At 32.6% G+C, this 20,657-nt stretch overlaps 2 protein-coding genes across 2 annotated transcripts; both read right to left on the bottom strand.

Annotated features, from left to right (window-relative positions):
- Positions 1–8,801: 8,801 nt before the first annotated feature.
- On the bottom strand, positions 8,802–10,208 carry LOC134697977 (ankyrin repeat domain-containing protein 50-like). Its single transcript, XM_063560262.1, has one exon. The coding sequence runs from the start codon at positions 10,206–10,208 to the stop codon at positions 9,009–9,011; it is 1,200 nt and encodes a 399-aa protein (XP_063416332.1). The 3' UTR covers positions 8,802–9,008.
- A 38-nt stretch (positions 10,209–10,246) lies between these two features.
- LOC134697976 (uncharacterized) lies at positions 10,247–18,230 on the bottom strand. The gene is made up of 4 exons (XM_063560260.1): positions 17,957–18,230; positions 16,261–16,490; positions 13,957–14,329; positions 10,247–12,153 (listed from the first exon to the last, which is right to left on the bottom strand). The coding sequence occupies exons 1-4, from the start codon at positions 18,168–18,170 to the stop codon at positions 10,247–10,249; spliced, it is 2,724 nt and encodes a 907-aa protein (XP_063416330.1). The 5' UTR covers positions 18,171–18,230.
- Positions 18,231–20,657: the final 2,427 nt, after the last annotated feature.

Below are 20,657 nucleotides of genomic sequence, written 5' to 3'. Positions count from 1 at the left end.
GATTTGATACAACGAGTGACCCAGACAGACGTGTGGTTGGTTTTTATTAGGCCATCTTTTTCTCGGTCTTAGAACTTTCGGTACAATTATACTTGTCTGTCTGTTGCCGACAGTGAATGGTCCAGACTGGGACATTTTGCCTATGTGAGTACACATGGAAGGCTATGCATGCATAACAGGAGTATATACTCTCGACACAACCAGTATCTACTCATTGAGATGCTGATGTAACTCTCTAAGTTTTTTTCTTTTTACCTTGATGTATGTCTTTTTAATTGATTATTGGGATGGAACATAAGTTTACTACTGTCACCTTTATTCAAACAAAATAATGTTTTATTCTGTAGAAGAGGCGTTAAGTTTTAAGAAATATGTTTCTAACGCTCAACAATCGCGATTATCATTACCAATGAGATCATTTTCATTGTCCATAAAATTATATACTTTTTACTGCAAAAATTCAATACGTGCCTGTGCCAAATCAATAGCATGTGGTTTATTACTGTTTTTGTTACTGTCTGTCTTGTTGGTTTTTTTTTTTTTTTTGTTTTTTTTTCATAAATCAGGACGTTTTACATTTCCTTAAGTTCTAGGTTTCGATAATTGTTGAAAGTAGTACGATGAACTGCAGTTGATTACTTTAAAGTCATTAGGTTTTAAGTGGATACTGTGAAACCTGGCTAAACCGAATCCTGCTTAAACCGAATACCTGTATAAATTAAACATTTTCTAAAGCACTTTCATATCAATTTGAATGCGTTGTGAACCTTATAAATCCGAACATCAACCAAAACCGAACAAAAGCTTAAGTCCCTGAGAGGTTCGGTTTAAACAGGTTTCACTGTATTTGATTCAGCGAAAATAGTACCACATTTCCTGAAACTTATATTTTTTTCAATAAATAAGAAGATAGAATTTAATCAAATAAATATAAAACTGATAACATATAATATTATGATTGTATTTTCTGACTCATATCATATCAGCAAAATACCTGTATTTTTATATTACAAAGAGAACAATATATATTTATGCACATATTTATTTAAATACATAAAACCTTCAACATTTGTGTACAATTAAACTCATCATAGATATAAAAAAAATATATATAATAGGATTATAGTTTTATATAAACGCCAGACGCGCTTTTCGTCTACAAAAGACTCATCAGTGGCGCTCGAATAAACAGATGTTAAAAAGCCCAAACAATACGAAGTTAAAGAGCATTGAGGACCAACAATTCCTAAAATTTTGCCTTATACAGATAAGTTAAGCTAAGGTAGAAAAGCCTTAGTATTTCAATGAATGTGTATGTTCAAAGTTTTGCTGAATAATCATCATATAGATTAAATTAAGACATCCATACTAATAAACGAGAAGACATCATTTGTGTGTCGCTTCTCTTCCTTCCACAATAAATTATTCATCATAACTCTTTAGGTAAATGTAACATACATAGTCGCATTTGTCATCAATTCTTATAATTGTGCAAATTGAGTTATTTTGAGAGAATAACGAAAAAAATGTGTCCGGATATTGTCTCCGTCATCAGACTGACTTTTAGTCATATATAAGACTTCCAGTTTGAAACACGCACAAGTACAACCAATCGTATAAAAGATAACAAAAAATGAACAATAAATCAGCTAATCAGAGCGTTTACCTTACCATGGTTATAATATCGCAATAGCCACACCTATAAGTAAAATATGTGTCCACAGTACACGGATACCACATCGGCATTATCATTTTCTATGTTCAATGGACCGTGAAAAAATGGGGTAAAATCATCAGTTGCATGTATATTGAAATATGTAAAACATGTGTCCACAGTACACAGATGCCACATTGGCACTTTCATTTTCTATTTTCAGTGAACCTTTAAAATGGGTTAAAATCATAGGGAACATATTTTCTAAGTTTCGAGTTGATTGGACTTCAACTTCATCACAAAATACCTCGACCAAAAAGTTGAAACTGAAGCGGGACAGACAGACGGATAAACCTACGAACGAATGAACGCACAAACTAGAAAACATAATATCCATAAATGGCGAATTAAAATTTATTGTTGAAAGTGAAAGTAGTGATTTGGCTAAAATGAAAGTAGGATAGACAGTAGAGGGAGGCAGGACCTTTTTTGGGACGTCGGGGTCGGGTGTTTATACGCTCGGGATTTCGGGACTGTTCCTAACGGGATTCGAGAATGCTTTTTCGAGTTTCGGGATGTCGGGATATGATTTTCTATAAATTCGGCACCTCGGCATTTCATTTTTTAAAGCCCGGGATTTCGTGACCAGGACCCTTCTGACCACCCATTAAATTAGCCTTATTCATTGATTCAAGATTCAAATCATACCATTGGCATGTTACTACGGCTCTCAAAGGAAAAGCACCGATGATTGTCCTAGAAGCATATTTTGTGAGCATACTAATGGTCTATAAGCAGTTACATTTATTTCATGTTCGAAGCAGTGCAAATTTTAATAATTTAAAATGTCTTTTACCAAAAAATGCACTGTAGCTAAAGGGAAGACTATTTGTGGTCTGAGGCCAGAACCACGAAAATTTAACAGAAAGGAAACAAATAACGGACTGTGTAAAAAAAGGGACAGGACTTTTGATACCTTTTATAGCTTTTGATACCTGGCATAACGTTTGCCTTTTCGCCATCGTATGTGACGTCATTTTTTTAATTGCGTTGACGCCTGGACTGATTCTGGTGTGTCTATGCTGTATTGAACTTGACATCATGTATTCGGGTTTAGTTTTCTGTAATAAGTTAATACTTCAGTTTCATTATGAAAATATCTTTCACATTAATTTGTTAAAATTTACTGTTTGCAATAGCATGAATCGTTCTATATAATAGTGTTCTTATCCCGGGCATAAAAACAATGCCGTATTTAGCAAAACCTTTTCAACTTTTGATCTTCAGTGCTGTACAACTTTGTACTTTTTTCACTTTCGATCTTGTATATCTGGGCGTTATGTATTCGGGTTTAGTTTTCTGTAATTAGTTTTTACTTCAGTTTCATTAATTATATCTCTTTCATATTCATTTGTTAAAATTTACTGTTTGCAATAGCGTGAATTGTTTTATATAATATGAATGTTCTTATCCTGGGCATACAAACAATGCCGTATTTGGCAAAACCTCTTCAACTTTTGATCTTCAGTGCTGTACAATTTTGTATTTTTTTCACTTTCGATCTTTTATATCTGGGCGTCACTGGTGAGTCTCGTGTGGACTAGACGCGTTTTTGGCGTATTGAATTTTTAACCTGATGCTTTTTGTTATCTATTAATCATGCTTTTCTTTGTCTAATATGTTCTGCTTTTTATTTGTATTGTAGTCCTGTAATATTTTGTTTTCATTTCAATGTTATATTTAACTGTGCCATTAAAGTGCGAGGTTTGGTATGCCATAAAACCAGGTTCAACCCACCACTTGTATTCCCCTTTAAAAGTGTCCTGTACCAAGTCAGTAAGATAGCCATTGTTATAATATTGTTCATTTCTGTGTGTGTGTTGCATTTTAACGTTGAGTCGTTTGTGTTTTCTCTTATTTTTGAGATAAGACGTGGCACGGTACTTGTCTATCCCAAATTCATATTTTTGGTTTTGATGTTATATTTGTTATTCTCGTGGTGTTTTGTCTGTTGCTTGGTCCGTTTCTGTGTGCTGTTGCGTTTCGGTGTTGTGTCGTTGTTCTCCTCTTATATTTAACGCGTTTCCCTCGGTTTTAGTTTGTTACCCCGATTTTGTTGTTTGTCCATGGATTCATGAGTTTTGAACAGCGGTATACTATTGTTGCCTTTATTTATGAAATTATCCAGACATATTAATATATTTTACAAAAATTTATCTTACATCAGTTTACAAGCTGTTGTCAAACTAATTTTTGTGGTAACTGTCATTACTCGAAAATGTATTTAACTTATACTAATTTTTTCGCTTGACATTCAAATTCACCCTAAGGTTATTAGTATTTTGTCATCAATAAAAGAGGGACGAAAGATACCGGAGGGGCAGTTTAGTTTCTTTGTCAGACATTTGAATTTAATAAAAAAAAAAAAATCCCACAAGATTATTACCAAAGACAGTTTTAAGAGAAAAAGTTTAAAAATATTGTATTCATTTTTCTATATTTTTCTAATAAAATGATTATAAAAAAGAAGATGTGGTATAATTGCCAATGAGACAACTCTCAATAAGAGACCGAGTGACACAGATATAAACAACTATAAGTAACCGTACGACCTTTAATAATGAGCAAAATCCATATCGCATAGTCAGACATAAAAGGTCCCGAAATGACAAATGTAAAACAATTCAAACGAGAAAACTAACGGTCTAATTTATGTAAAAAAAAATCTGAAGCAAAGTTTTGAAAATATGTTTTTCGTCATTTCTAATATTGTACTGATAATTTGACTAGGTTTGTTCGCATGTTACATTTATTAACTGTCTAGCACATGTTTTGTTAAAGGATTGTTAACCTCGGTGGCTTTTGAAGAAACTTGTACAGAAGCAAATCTTAAAGATTACGAATACAATGTATGTATCTAAAGAAAATATTTTATTTTCTTTTTCTTATTATGTACCTTTCCAATGTAATGGATTCAAATTCACAGTCAACATTACATTTTTACATACATTGACAGTAGCATTCATATGTAAGACGCATGATTCCGCGGAACCTTTTCGACTGTTCGCATAATGTCCTTGTAAGATCAATTTTCAAAATGGCAGCGTATAACATTTTCGAGGAATATCTTCATAAGCTTCAATATTGAAACTCTTATAATATGATGTATACAAATTTGTTCCAGAACCAGAAAAGCAATCATAAGTCACCCTTTTTGACTTCGTCAAGGGTACACAAAAATGATACACCGGCTCTATGTTAAAAATAACTATTGATACACAGTTATATAACTCCAAGATAAAAGACGCCATAAAACAAAATGACAAAGAAATAGGACTATACATATTTTATAACATGGCCACATTATTTATGTATGTGCCTGTCCCAAGTCAGGAGCTTGTAATTCATTGGTTGTCGTTTGTTTATGTGTTACATAATTATTTTTCGTTCATTTTTTTTACATAAATAAGGCCGTTAGTTTTCTCGCTTGAATTGTTTTACATTGTCTTTTTGGGGCCTTGAATAGCTGACTATATGCGGTATGGGCTTTGTTCATTATTGAAGGCCGTACGGTGACCTATCAGTGTTGATGTTTGTGTCATTTTGGTCTTTTGATGGATAGTTGTCTCATTGGCAATCATACCACATCTTCTTTTTTATATTATCTCTATCAAAGAGACATTTAAACAAAAACAAGTAAACAGTTACTCAACGTCTAAGTTTGATCTATGACACAATATAAATACAAAATGGCGCTAAATAAAACAACGTACAGATTTATATTTAAATATAAAAAAAATTGTTGTCAAAACGGAAGTAAATATTTTTTACAAAATTAATAAAGTTGTTGTTCACTGTACGAGAACAAAAGTGAAAACTCATCGCTATACAAAATACATACTATACAGGTACAATGTACATCTTAAAAATAGTCAGATGAACCATATAACACAAGATAAGTACAAACATTGAAATATAGAAATGCATTACAAATTGTGTCAGCAGGTAAACTTTACACAAAAGGTCACAAGCTTTCAAATTAAAAAAGATAAAAGCTTTCATAAATCACGGTATGGCCTTCAACAGGGAGAAAAGACATCAGCTACTAATATAACTAGAGGCTCTCAAGAGCCTGTGTCGCTCACCTGTTACTGTATTCATTGATGTCGGTCATTTTGGTTGGAAGTGGGGTCATTAGACACTTTTTTTTAAATAGACACCCTAGTAATGATTGTGGCCAAGTTTGTTTAAATTTGGCCCATAGTTTTAGAAAAGAAGATTTGTGTACAAGTTAAAAAAATTACGAAAAGTTGTTTGATATTGACTATAAAGGGCAATAACTCCTTAAGGGGTCCTCTAACAATTTTAATCATGTTGCCTTATTTGTAGATCTTACTTTGCTGAACATTATTGCTGTTTACAGTTTATCTCTATCCATAATAGTATTCAAGATAATAACCAAAAACTGCAAAATTTCCTTAAAATTACCAATTTTAGGGCAGCAACCCTACAACTAGTTGTCGGATTCATCTGAAAATTTGTGAGGGGATAGATCTTATTCTGTTGGACATTTGAATCTTGAAAGATTTTTCCTTAATGTCTTAGTTTCAAAGATATAAATCAAGAACTGCATTTTACCACTATGTTCTAATTTTAGCCATGTCTGCCATTTTGTTTGGTAGACAGGGTCATCGGACACATTTTTTAAACTATGTACCACAATGATAATTGTGGCCAAGTTTGGTTAAATTTGGGCATGTAGTTTCAGATAAGAAGATTTTTGTACAAGTTACAAAAAATGACGAAAAGTTGATAAAAATTTACTATAAAGGGCAATAACTCCTTAAAGGGTTGACTGACAATTTTGGTCATGTGGTCTTATTTGTAGGTCTTACTTTGCTGAACATTATTGCTGTTTACAGTTTATCTTTATCTACAATAGTATTCAAGATAATAACCAAAAACTGCAAAATTTCCTTAAAATAACCAACAGGTTGTCCAATTCGTCTGAAAATTTCAGGGCAGATAGATTTTGACCTGATCAACATTTTTACCCATGTCAGATTTGCTCTAAATGTTTTGTTTCCAAAGATATAAGCCAACATATACATTTTACCCCTGTGTTCTATTTTTAGCCATGGCGGCCATCTTGGTTGGATGGCCAGGTCACCGGACACATTTTTTAAACTAGATACGCCATGGATGATTGTGGTCAAGTTTGGTTAAATTTGGCCCAGTAGTTTCAGAAGAGAAGATTTTTGTAAAAGTTTACGGACGACGGACGCAGGACGACGGACGACGGAGGCCAAGTGATGAGAAAAGCTCACTTGACCTTTCAGGTCAGGTGAGCTAAAAATGCATGCAAAGTGTTATTGCACAGTATTAGCACAAACTGTTAATAACAATTTGCCCAAGGCTTAACTCGGTCCATGGATACGAAGCACAAATAACTCAACTAACATAAAACGCAAAGTAATAACATTAGAGTACGCAATCACTGAAAGCCAGATAAAAGACAATTAATCTATAATCTAATAATTAAATTATATTTCCCGGAATTCAGGTATCGATCAATACAAATCAAACTGATACTATATAGTGTAAGGACGGCATATATTGTATGAAAAAAACAATATATGCAATGCCAAAAAATAAGTTACCAGTATCGACAAATTGTAGGATCATGAGTAAAGTGTAACTATCTCATGCAATCAGTAAAACGTTGAATCTTTAGCATAATTAATAAGTAGGACAACAGCTAGCATGACTCTTTAAAAAAAGATAGAATGAAGATATTGAAAACTATTAAGTGATGACAGAATTACAATATTTACTTAGTGCGGTGCAGTTGAACTCGTTGGAATCAGCAGAATGGTATGGTTTCCCTGTATTTGTATCACATTAGCAATGTAAAGCTGCACGTGTTTCGTAAAGTTTGAAACAGAGTAATTAAATGTATAGCAGTACAAATCAAGAACTACCAAAGAACCAGAGTGAAATAAAGTGTTATTCTGGGTAGCATGTTTTTATTAATGTCATGCAAATTACATATTATGATCAACTGTGTGTTTTGTTACATGTAAAACATGTTGAGGCCCTTTACACCTTGCTGTTTTGTGTGACCCTAGGCTCCGTGTTGAAGACCGTATCTTGACCTATATTTTTTTTTAACTTTTATTAATTGTGACTTGAATGGGGAGTTGTCCCGGCCCATCGACACTCCTACCAAATCATTCTATATCTATATGCATTAATAGACAAGACAGGAATGATAAAGATAATGTCTACTTTTTGATTCACTGTTTAGTGTCAAGTTAATCTTTCACAGACCAAAAAAGAAAAGTAAACACGAAGGTTATTTTCTTGATTAACTGTGTACTCTGATACATGTCATATTTTCATAGACTAGACACCAAGACTAAATAAGAATTTCTTTCTGAACATTTATGTGCCGTGGTACATGTAAAACTTTCATGGACAAAGAAACAAGAGTTTAGAAGAACGTTTTTCCTCCTTCTGTAAGTGTTTTGTAATAATTATTACTACAGATTTATGTAAATTATCGATTTCAATATTTAAAAGGGGATTTGCAATCAAGTCTACAACTCTGTGAAGTTACTCTCTTGTCTTACAATAAACGTTCTAGATGAACTAGACTTCACATACACAAAACAACGGTGTTGTGCCATCTTTTTTTATCATGTCGGTGTTAGCATTGTTGTTCAGACGACAACGGGCTACATTTATCTTACCCGTAAAACAGGCAATGTGCAATGGAGAAGAACCAGCTACAACACCAAAGGCATAATCCACTGACTATTTACTGACACAATCTATAACATATGATGATAAACTCATCATAGATACCAGGACTAAATTTTGTATATACGCCAGACGCGCGTTTCGTCTACAAAAGACTCATCAGTGACGCTCTAATCCACAAAAGTTAAAAAAGCCAAATAAGTTGAAGAGCATTGAGGACCAAAATTCCTAACAGTTTTGCCAAATCCAGCTAAGGTAATCTATGCCTGAGGTAGGAAAGCCTTAGTATCTCAAAAATTCTAAATTTTGTAAACAGTTTATTCATAAATATAACTATATCAATGATAATTCATGTCAGCACAAAAGTGCTGGTGATACCCTCGGGGAAATAAATCTCAACCAGCAGTGGCATCGACCCAGTGGTTGTAAATAAACTCATCATAGATACCAGGACTAAAGTCTATACGTCAGACGTGTTTTCTATTGATGCTTAGTATATGTAGTATATGTGTCTGCTAATGACTTTTTACTATGGATACATATGTAACAGTCATCATTGTTCTGTAACAGAAGCTATGTTATCTCGAGGACATCAGTCGTTATTGTCACTCAGATCAATATTATGATTCATCTCTAACAGCAATCTTACTATATCAGTATGTTCACGCAAACTTGCAATGTCCAAAGGACTCCTGCCATTATTGTCACATATATCAACATTAGATTTGTGTTCTAATAGTAACCTTACTATTTTAGTATGTCCATTCTGACAAGCCAAGTACAGGGAAGTACAGCCATCACTGTCACATAGATCGAAAATAGAATTTTTCATTAACAGTAACCTCACTATATCAGTATGTCCTTTATAACTTGACAATAAAAGAGGACTTATGCAACCATTGCCACATAGATCAACATTAGGATCCTTCTCTAAAAGTAATCTTACTATATCAGTATTCCCATTCTGACTTGCCAAGTACAAAGCACCACAACCATCGTTGCCCAACAGATCAACATTAGCATTTCTCTCTAACAGTAACCTCACGATAGTAGTATGTCCGTTATAACTTGCCAATGACAGAGGACTTCGGCCATCATTGTCACATAGATCAAAATTAGCATTTCTCTCTAACAGTAACCTCACGATAGTAGTATGTCCGTTATAACTTGCCAATGACAGAGGACTTCGGCCATCATTGTCACCTAGATCAACATTAGGATTCTTTTCTAACAGTAACTTTACTACATCAGTATGCCCTTCCAACGTTGCCCTGTACAGAGGACTCCAGCCATAGTTGTCACAAAGATCAACATTAGGATCCTTCTCTAAGAGTAATCTCACTATATCAGTATTCCCATTCTGACTTGCCAATATTAGAGGATGTCGGCCATCATTGTCACAAAGATTCACATTTGCATTTTTCTCTAACAATAACTTTACTACATCAGTATGCTCCTCCAAGGTTGCCATGCACAGAGGACTTCGGCCATAAATATCACAGAGATCAACATTAGGATCTTTCTCTAGAAGTAATCTGATTATTTCAGTATTTCCATTTTGACTTGCAAAAATCAGAGGACTTCGGCCATCAATGTCACATAGATCAACATTTGGATTCTTCACTAACAGTAACTTTGCTATATCTGTATGCCCTTCCAAAGTTGCCCCGCACAGTGGACTCAAGCCATATGTGTCACAAAGATCAACTAGAGGATTCTTCTCTAATATTAATCTCACTATTTCAGTATTTCCATTCTGAATTGCCAAGTACAAAGCATTACAGTCATTCATAAGATCAACATAAGGATTCTTCTCTAACAGTAACTTTACTACATCAGTATGCCCTTCCAATGTTGCCCTGTACAGAGGAGTCCAGAGCCATAGTTGTCACAAAGATCAACAAGAGGATTTTTCTCTAATAGTAATCTCACTATTTCAGTTTTTCCATTCTGACTGGCCAAGTACAAAGGACTACAACCATCACTGTCACATAGATCAACGTTAGGATTCTTCTTTAGCAGCAACTTTACTATATTAGTATGTCCATTATTACTTGCCAATAACAGAGGACTTCGGCCATCATTGTCACATAGATCAACATTCGGGTGTCTCTCTAACAGGAGTTTGACTATATCCGTATGCCCATCCCAACATGCCATATACAGAGGACTCCAGCCATTAATGTCAAACAGATCAACATATGAATTATTCTCTAATAGTAACCTCACTATATTAGTATTTCCTTTCATACTTGCCATGTACAGGGGACTACAGAAATTACTGTTGCATAGATCAACATTAGGATTCTTCTCTAACAGTAACCTCACTATATCAGTATGTCCTTCCTGACTTGCCAGCAAAAGCCCAGTCATCCCATCATCTCTAAACTGGTCAACATCCACATCATTATGTAATACCCACTGTACAATATCAGTATAGCCCTCGAGACAGAGTATTATAAGTGGAGTAGTTCCTGACCCATGATGCTCCTTCGGTATCACTGTATCCTTGGTATTGGCCAATGCTTCTTGCTGTGATTTGTCCAGTTGTGTCAAGTGCTGTAATAACTGTTGTCTAAATAATGATATTTTCATATTGTTGGTCCTGAATATAACACCAACCTTTCCTTTCGACCAGTCACTTAGAAACCTTTTTAAATATGATTCTAAATGATCATGTGGTATTTCAATAATGAAGTCCATATTACTGATCGTGTCATCTGGTGTTTTCTCCCAAATAAACCGTTCATGTACTAAATAACTATCACCATGCTCTATTAAGCATTCAATCATTTTTTTACTTAAGTAATGGGCAATAAAGTCAAACAATGTATCATGTATAGTTCTATACAGACCATTCTGTTTACATATAAAGGTACCCTCTAGAGTATCGAGTGCTTTCTTTAATTTTGCTTTTGATGTATTTCTGTCTATTTCACATGCATCGCATGTGTCTTCTATGATACGTCGTTGTTTAACTGTCACATTACCCTTGAACCATTTTTCTTCCAGATGATTATTAAATATAACACATAAAGCAAGACTGCATATTTTTAAGTTCCCTCCATCACCATGCAGACCTAAATTGTCTAGCTCATTTTTATATACATCAAAGGGTTTGGTGAAAAACTTTTTGATGTATGGATCTTTTGTTTTATCAAATAAAGAGCATAAAAGTGGGAAAAAATCACTTGTTTGTGATAAATCATCAATATCTTTCAAGCTTGTCCCAATATAGGTTCTTGCTATATTTGATTTTTCTGCAGACGTAAGGCATAACTTATCTGATATTAAGTTACATTCACAAGATTTAAAAGGAGATAATACTTTAAACTTATCATCTTTATAGACTTGTAACCTACAAGATACAATAATCTTACAACACTTGTCTGCAATAATTGTTTTAATCACAGGCAACAGCTGCTCCCAGTTCTCAATCTGTTGCTGGTTTGCAGTAAAATTTCCACACATATCATCTACAAAGAACACTGTCTGTTTACCAGGTTGATAATACATTCTAATGTCAATAGGTGAATACACCGGCATAATTTTGTATCCTTTCTTTCGTAGAAGGAGTGCTATATGCCTACTGATGAAAGATTTCCCAACTCCTGCTGGGCCAGTTAAAGTAACACAACTGTTCTCATGTAAAGATTTGAAGACATAATCACTGGCTCTCGTAGACACAAACATCTTATCTTTTTTTTCCCAGTCCTCTAACTGTTTTTCCATCTGATCTGAAAAAAATATATGTGTTGCTGATTATAAAATAAAAATTTGACTTTTTTGTTTACATTATGCATTTGAAACCGACATCCTTAATTTTACGGTGCACTTTAAACCCAGCCCAGAAATTTAGATACGAACTGGGTCAACTTATCAATACATTAAAAAAAATTCTTAAAGGTTGCATATGCACTGTAATTTAATCTTTGAATACTGTTTCCCCCAAAAAAAAATTATTTCTAGTGTAAATTTGTAAGAACTTATTCATATATTAACTTAATGAGAATTATTTGAAGTAATTATATCAGATATTGCCTAAATGATTATTATTTATTTGAACATACAGGTATATATAAGTCAAACGGACAATACCTAGACAGTATCAAACATTGTTTATGTTGTTTATGTAATATTTCAATCCAGTTGACCTAGCCATCTTGTAAATGTAATAAAGCAAGCCACAAATGATGGGTAAAAGTGGTAAGAATTGAAAATAACATTTTCGGTCATTTCAGCAGGGAGTGTCTGGGTCACACATTTGATATTTGTTCTTATAATTAAGAAATAATTCATGGGGGCTTGAATATATCGTGATTTTACCACAGGTTGGCCCTTTATGACAAATATTTTACCCTGAGCGATAGCGAGGGGTAGATATCGGCAAACAGGGACAACCCGTGGTAAAATCTAACTATTCAATCCCCCATGAATTATTTCGATTCTAATAGGACAAATACGGCAATTATTTTGAATCGAAGCGCTCTAGGTGATGGCATTTTTTTGCCGTTCCAATAAATAAACGCACTTTTAAATTGACGTAAAATAACGGAGCAAACTGAATAAATGATGATGCTAAATCTATTTATAATAACATATTTAGATAATTTTAGATGAATTTAATTATTATTGTACTTAAATGTCTGATATGTATACAAAAATGTATAATTTCACGCATTTAAGCATCATTTGTTCACGTTTCCTTGTTGTGATGATTTTCTGTTTCACAAGCGTGTATTTTCCCGTAAATTGCTTATATTCTGACGTTATTGTTCTATGACGTCGAGTAGCTCATTCATAAAAAAATTATGACGTGGGAGAACAATCGGAACAGCCCTTACAATATATTCATATTTTACCACGGGTGTGTACTCAAAGCGTTTGAAGGACGTCATGTTAGAATGTTTTATATAAATGTTAAATAGATAAACATAGCATACAAGGATGAATACATATTTGGAAAATTAAAGAAAATACATGTCCTGTCCATTTTTTATTCTACTAAATGATAATAAGAACAATTTGTTTAGCATAGTAAGCTATAAAACAAATAATAAAGCTCTCTAGGTATGCAGTCAAATATGACAAATATATCAAATAAGTGCTTTCAAACAACAAAACAAACACCCACATAAAAAATATCAAATAAGATATATCATTTTCAAAACAGGTAAAAAGGATGAAATTTACATTGTATTTGATTATCTAAATAACCACAACAATAGGCAAAGTTTGAGTGTGTTAAATATATGCATATGATATTACATAACTTCTTGATTTTCCAACAAGTAACTTTTTAAATCTTTTCGGAGAGAACTTGTACATGAGGTTTATTCTTTTAAGCTCATTGATAAAAGAGAGGATAAGGATGGCAAAAAGGATATTCAAACTCACAAGTCGCAAATAATCTGACAACGACAAGGCAATTTATTCCATAATAGAGTAAATGAAAATTATAAGAAGGTTGTATACAACTGCGTTTTAAGCTTTCTGAACTTGCAATTGTTTTTATAATAAGTAAAAATATAATAATATACCTCTGATGTTCCGGGGTATTGGGTCTTTTAAATTCTCTGTGACTTTGGAGTGCTCAGCCTGTAAGGTACATTGGGAATCTTTCAACTCTCTCATATTCTCCATGGCTTTAGAGTGTTCTGTCTGTAAAGTACTATGGGATGTTTGTAAAGTGTTGTGGGAATCTTGTAGCATTCTAAGATTTTCTGTCACTAGTGAGTGATTCGTTCCTAAATTGTCCATTGTTTGTCTCAGTTCTTTCATCTCTTCCAGTGATTGTTGGATTTCTAATATAATTTCCTGATTTGACTGATCTAGGATTTTCACCTTTAAGTCTTGACACTCTTTGTTCGTTGTTTGACCTCCCAATCTACCAACAGCCTTAAGGAAATTGTTCTACATATAAGGTTTTTCTAATTCTTTAAACAATTATTCTCTTTCATATATATAAACACTTATCATTTTTAATTCATTTTAATGAACCTTTCATGTAAATCAAGTTTGAAGGCTACAGCTCTGTGAATGAGGAATTCAATTATGTGCAAATAACCATGAGTATTAAATTGTTTAACAGGGACTTTTATTAAGTGTGTTTCGAACTTCCTTAATGCCGCTGCTTTTTATTGAACCACATATGCTGTAATTATGGTACAATAGTCAAACAAGATACAAGTCTTATAGTTCAAATAAAAGTATTTAAAATGACAGTATACGCATGTTTCAGTTATTTTTTTCAATACTTAAACAGCGTTAAATATTCACTGTGTACAAAGAATATGTTTAAGGTGGTATGGGTGTCTTTAGCCATCTTGGATTGTAAAAAACAGAGAATCTAAGGTCCATATTTTCTATCAAACTAGCAAAATTTGATGCAAGAATGCAGATATTTATTGTGTTTTTACATTTAAAAGATCCAATTTATAAGAATATAACTTATAAATATAAATATATGTACAAGTGCAGATTATTTTTGGTTGTTTTTAAATATTTTGAAATTGTCATTTTAAGGGGAGGTAACTCTTAAACAGTGCATTTTCTGTTGGATTGTTCATGGAATTTTCCTACTTTGTATTTTAGCCGGAAAAAACGTACGGTGACCCTATCTTTTCTTTTGATATTATCAAAGCATTGTTTGAAAGCTATATTTTCCTAATTTATTTTACAATTCTATCATTTCGTTAAGTTTCTATTTACAAAATGGTATTTTTTCCTGTATAATCCATACAAAATGTGTCATTTTGTCACGACCCGTAGCTTGAAAAAATACACGGTGACCTATCATTATTATAATATTTTTTAACATGTATCAATAGATACTACATTTTGGCAAAGTATGAACAAATTCTATCATTTTTATTTTAGACTCCCATACCACCTTAAAGGCAAATGACATGTATTTCACACATGATGTGAATTTATCTAACATGTGTAGGTGCGTTGTTGCCTTTGTTAGTTGCACTTATGTATATATAGACAATGCAATTGCCCATAGGAACTGCTTTTACGACTCAGGCTGTGCCACTTTTACCATGAAGTTTTGTAATGAAAAATATATCCTAGATTGGAAAGTTCATATGCACTACTGTTATTTTTAAAGGTCAAATCATATGACTGTGCGGATTTTTTTCAACATGTATAAACCTAGAAATTCCAAAGTTTAAATATATACTAATATTCTCTTCTACCCCTCCCTTTACTTTGGGTCTTCCTCAGAATTCCATTTGACCACTATCCATGAATATTTAAACTTGTAACATTTCGAGAAGAAACATTGAGATCATATCTTGGAATCAATCGGTAAACTAAGCAAAACACATACGAATATTATATACCCCCCCCCCCCCCAAAAAAAAGGAGGTGTGGTTTGTGAAGCAGCTGCATTTAAAAAGTAAAACCTTTAAAAATAGTGAAGTAGAATTTAGTAGCCGCTTTCTGACATAATAGGGAAACAAACATATAATGTGTCCATTGATGACACACGATCAGTTCATGCATAGGAACAATTCTGTTATAACTGTTTTCCACCACAAAGTCACAATGAGACCTTCAACACCTACCATTTGCCTACTGTCTGAATTCTCAAAAAAAGATGAACAGTTGTATAGAGAGCCCATAGAATCGGTGAAAACGATCATATTTGTCACAGATGTATGAATTTCCATTTTAATAATATAAAATAATCATACCCCAAACAAGTCATAAAAAGGGCGTCAGATGTTAGAGTAATTATCGGCCTTGTTCATTTGGTAGTAAAATGAAATTGAAAATTTGATCAATTTCGAACATATCAAACTTAAATCCAAGTATCAATATTGAGACACACTTACATCTGATATATCACTCCATGCTGCATTGAAATAACCGGTGTCTATTGTATTACTATCATGATGAGCTAGCTTATTCCTGTAATATTTTATCCTGGCTAGGTCAGATCCGGGAGTTGTCTCCCCTGGTAATGGCAGACTGTCAAAACCATTGATTGGTGGTACGACAGATGTCAAGTTTCTGATTAAACTTATCATCAACGTTACATCGAATGTTTTGGAATCAGGTACCCCTGTAATAACAAAAACAAAAGACAACTGTCTGTTATATAGTTTAGAAAATAATATAAAAATAGGTTATGCTGGTGTATTTCACTTATCAGTTTCAATTCTAAGCAAAGTTATTTTCACGCAAAATGTAACTTCAAAAATAATGAAAAACATATTACTCCTATAAGCTGTTCTATTCTATTATACCTAATAAGATATAAGTGATAATTTCAATTGCATAAGGAGTTTACCTATTTTTATTTATTTTTTATAAATTTTAAATAACTTCAATTCTCAATCTATAACATGTTTTCATCTTATTCTTATCTGCCCACCTTTAACATTTCTAATGAAAATGAAATTGTAATATTTCCAAATGACCCAGAAACGTATATATCAAAATATTAAATGTAAAGCATCTGTGAAGCATTTCTTATTTCAAGAGATCATATTTAATATGAAAATAACCAAAAGTCTGATAAAATTTGTATATACTAGTTACAATATACATGATATATGCTCCTGAAAAAATATACCTTTTTGATATTTATTTTTGACCTTTCCTGCAATCTGATTGAGTGGGAAATTGTGTGTGTTTGATGCCACTTTGAGCACTATTGTCTATAGCATGGCGGTTGTTTTTTCTAATATATTTAAAGAGCGTGTATTGATGATTATTTTGATTGTTAATAGTTTATACCTATCTAATAAAGTTTTCGAGATAAATGACAAATAAGTTTGGTATCATTTGTTCCAATAGTTTTAAATGTAAAGGTTTTTAAAGTTTACCACGACGGAAAGATGATGGATGACATGTGATAGCAAAACTTATCTTGCCTTTAATGCCAGATGAACTTAAAATATAAAACGGAAGATGTGTTAGGATTGCTAATGAGACAAATCTCCACAAGCGACCAAATGACACAGAAATCAACAACTATAGGTCACCGTACGGCCTTCATCAATGAGCAAATCCCATACCGCAGTCAGCTTAAAATTTCTTCATATAGTTCATAACTCGTATCAATAATTTAGTTTCAAATTAATCTCTAACGTAATGCTATGGCTTTATCATTATCCCAGTGATGAGTTCTCACAGAGGGGGCAATACCTTTTTGTGTTAACCTGTTATGGCCCTTTTCAAGGTGTGGTTAACTGTAATCTAAGATCAACTTAAGCTGTTAACTGTTTTCAACCCTGTTTGTTAACTGTTCTCAGCATTTTTGCATTTTTCGTTAACTTTTTTTACCAAAATCGAGGTGTTGTTAACATGTTAACGGACCCCTATTGCCCTCCCTTCTACACAGTGTTGTATCTTTAAACATCTAGGTCATCCATGCAGACGTGGACCTAATTAAGCTTCACAAGTACAACTATTTAAGGGAAATTGGTAATGAAAAATATTCAAAGTGTCATTTTTATAAAATTTATTTGAAAAGTTGTTGTTTTATCTTATGTCTTCAGTCACATATAACATGTATAAACATACCATTTCTTGGAATCAAAAGATTCCATTGAGCTTGGTTCAGAATTCTCTTTAATTTCAAATCTAAAAGAGTGTTGTAGTTTTTGTTCAGCGTTGAGGGTAGATAAGTAGGTGGAAATTCTTTGTCAAAATAAGTACGGACTGCTGTTGGTGACACACCTTTCAATAACAAGGCTAATCGGACATAGTTCTCCTCTTCTTCAGAAATAGGGGCCATGATTCCAGAAATGTCCTTTTTGATCAATAAAAAACTATGTCTTTGTTACTTCATGGTTAAAGTTTTTCCTGAAAAAAGAAAGATTTCTTTAATATTCAAAAAAAATATATGTTGATAGGCTCCAAATATGTTGATAGACATTTTATACATTTGCGTAATAATTAAGATTAAAAATAAAGGTTCCAAGCTTCTAAAGTGTCATATTTTTATTGAATCCAAGCAATGGACTAAAATATGTCGTAGTTTCAGGTATTGTTACAAAAAGTGTTAACATTAATTATATCAGGGAAATATCTTCTTTTCAACTTGATGCAGATCAATTTCGGAATTATTTACAGAAAAACATACTACTTCTATATAGATTATGCAATTAGTTGGTAAACAATATGTGTTTAAGGACAAAAACTTATATAAGATGTCCAAAATGTTTTTAGTTTTTGTAGATCTTGCCGACTGATCATTATTACTTGTAATTTAATATTGTTATCTAATTTGTAGATCGTGTCCTTTTGAGAATTATTTTTAATCCCAAAATAGTTTCCCTTTATTTCTACTTTAGACTGTGTATTTGAGAGAAAAAAATGGTTAATGGGTAAAACATTGTAAGATCAATAAGGAGTCTACAGATTGAATCGATTAATACTTATTTTGTTCAACTTTGCTATACAATCAATACCATTCAGTCCCTTTCTATAGAAATAAACGTGAGGTTGCACCGTTATCCTAGGGCTATTGAAGTTTTTTTAATGGAGTTTACAGGTTCTCTGTATGTTTGTAGTTTCCAAGATGATAGTATCGTATGAAATGAAAGACAATGTCATTTTGAAGTGAAATAACTCCAATTAGGCTTTTTTACCTTTAATGAAAAACAAAATTGTAGACTGCTGGTTTTCTTGTTTGAATGGTTTAACATTAGTCATGTTTTCATCTTTGCTATACAATAATTACGATTCATAAGCATTTTGTATTGTATAAAATGATTGTAAAGGGTGTCTGTCAGTCTGGCAGGTAATATCTGGTCTTGACTTCAATTCAATGGTTCATTGGTTTTTGTGTTTTGGACTGTTTCTTATACTAATAACAACAGGTCTGCTATATTTTTTGTATGAAATAATTGTAAGGTGTACATATCTGGCTGGCCAGATTGTATTAGGTGTAAGAAATAACTGAAAGATGTGCATATCTTACTTGCAGTACAATCTTTATGTTTAAGACTTTCAACATAAATCAATGGTTTGTAAAACAGGCGAGTCATCTCAGCGTGTTCCCTCTTGTCTTTTTTTTTATATTTATGTAATTAATTGAACGTCATCTTTTATTTCATTATAACTGTAATTTAAACTTCACAAACATGATTGTATACGGAAGTATGACAAGAAATTAGAAATTTAAGGTCAACACTAAATAGGAAAATCGGAAACCGGAACATTTAATTTTTAATATATCAACTATTGCTCATACGGAAACTAACAAAAATGTCATTAACAAAATTAGTATTTTGATTCAAAATCTATGATTTATATCCTGACAAATCTCGAAAAAGGGAAACAGAAACAATATGTAAAATATAAAAAAACACGAATGTGTTCTAAATACACGGATGCCCCATCCGCACTATCATTTTCTATGTTTAGTGGACCGTGAAAATGGGGTTAATCTCTAATTTAAAATCAAAAAGATAATGTCATAGGGAACATGTGTACTAATAGTGGAGCGGCGGAGAGGACAATTTTAGAAATTTAAATTACCTAAATACCTCATGGGATTTTAATAGCTCATTGGAAAGCTGACATCCTGTACTTTTTGAAAATATGTGTCGTCAATATCAAATCTGGTACAATAATATCGAAAATCAAGGTCAAATGTCATCACTTAAAAAAATCCTACTTTCAGCTAGAGAAACAATACCATTGATATTTTTCAAAATTAATAATCTATTCAATAAATTATACGAGAAGTATTATGTAGAAAAACGTTAGTTCATACAAAATCTTTTTCATGTTTGCACATGACGTCAGAACAACGTTTTATTTAACTTTTTTAAAGGTAGTCCATGGTACATACAAATTTTAATGACTAATGGAAAACAGGAACATATTAACATTGATAATTGACATCGACAAATAGCATTTCTTGAATACTTTAATAGTTGAAAAGTTTTCAAAGAGTATCTGAAATGCATAGCTAATAAATCAAACCAAATATGCAGCCATGAAAGAAATTCGTTTCAGTTTTCAAGGATTCGACGTGTCACTGAGTTTTCTTAAAAATGAATTCAAACTATCTCAATACAAGATACCTTTTTATTTAATATAGTTAATGGAGTTTGATATATTACTCAATTAGTGCAAGCGTGTTGTAGAACAAATTCCTAAAATTGAGACATGACCGTTATGGTATCTATGATGAGTTTATTTTCATACCAACTGAAACGTCGAAAACATTATAGCAAATTAAAATAAAGTTTCCAAATATTACAAGAACTTT

This window comes from Mytilus trossulus, chromosome 14 (assembly GCF_036588685.1).
Source record: "Mytilus trossulus isolate FHL-02 chromosome 14, PNRI_Mtr1.1.1.hap1, whole genome shotgun sequence".
NCBI lineage: Eukaryota > Metazoa > Mollusca > Bivalvia > Mytilida > Mytilidae > Mytilus > Mytilus trossulus.
The sequence above is the reverse complement of the archived record's forward strand: the minus strand, read 5'-3'. Positions and strand labels throughout refer to the sequence as shown.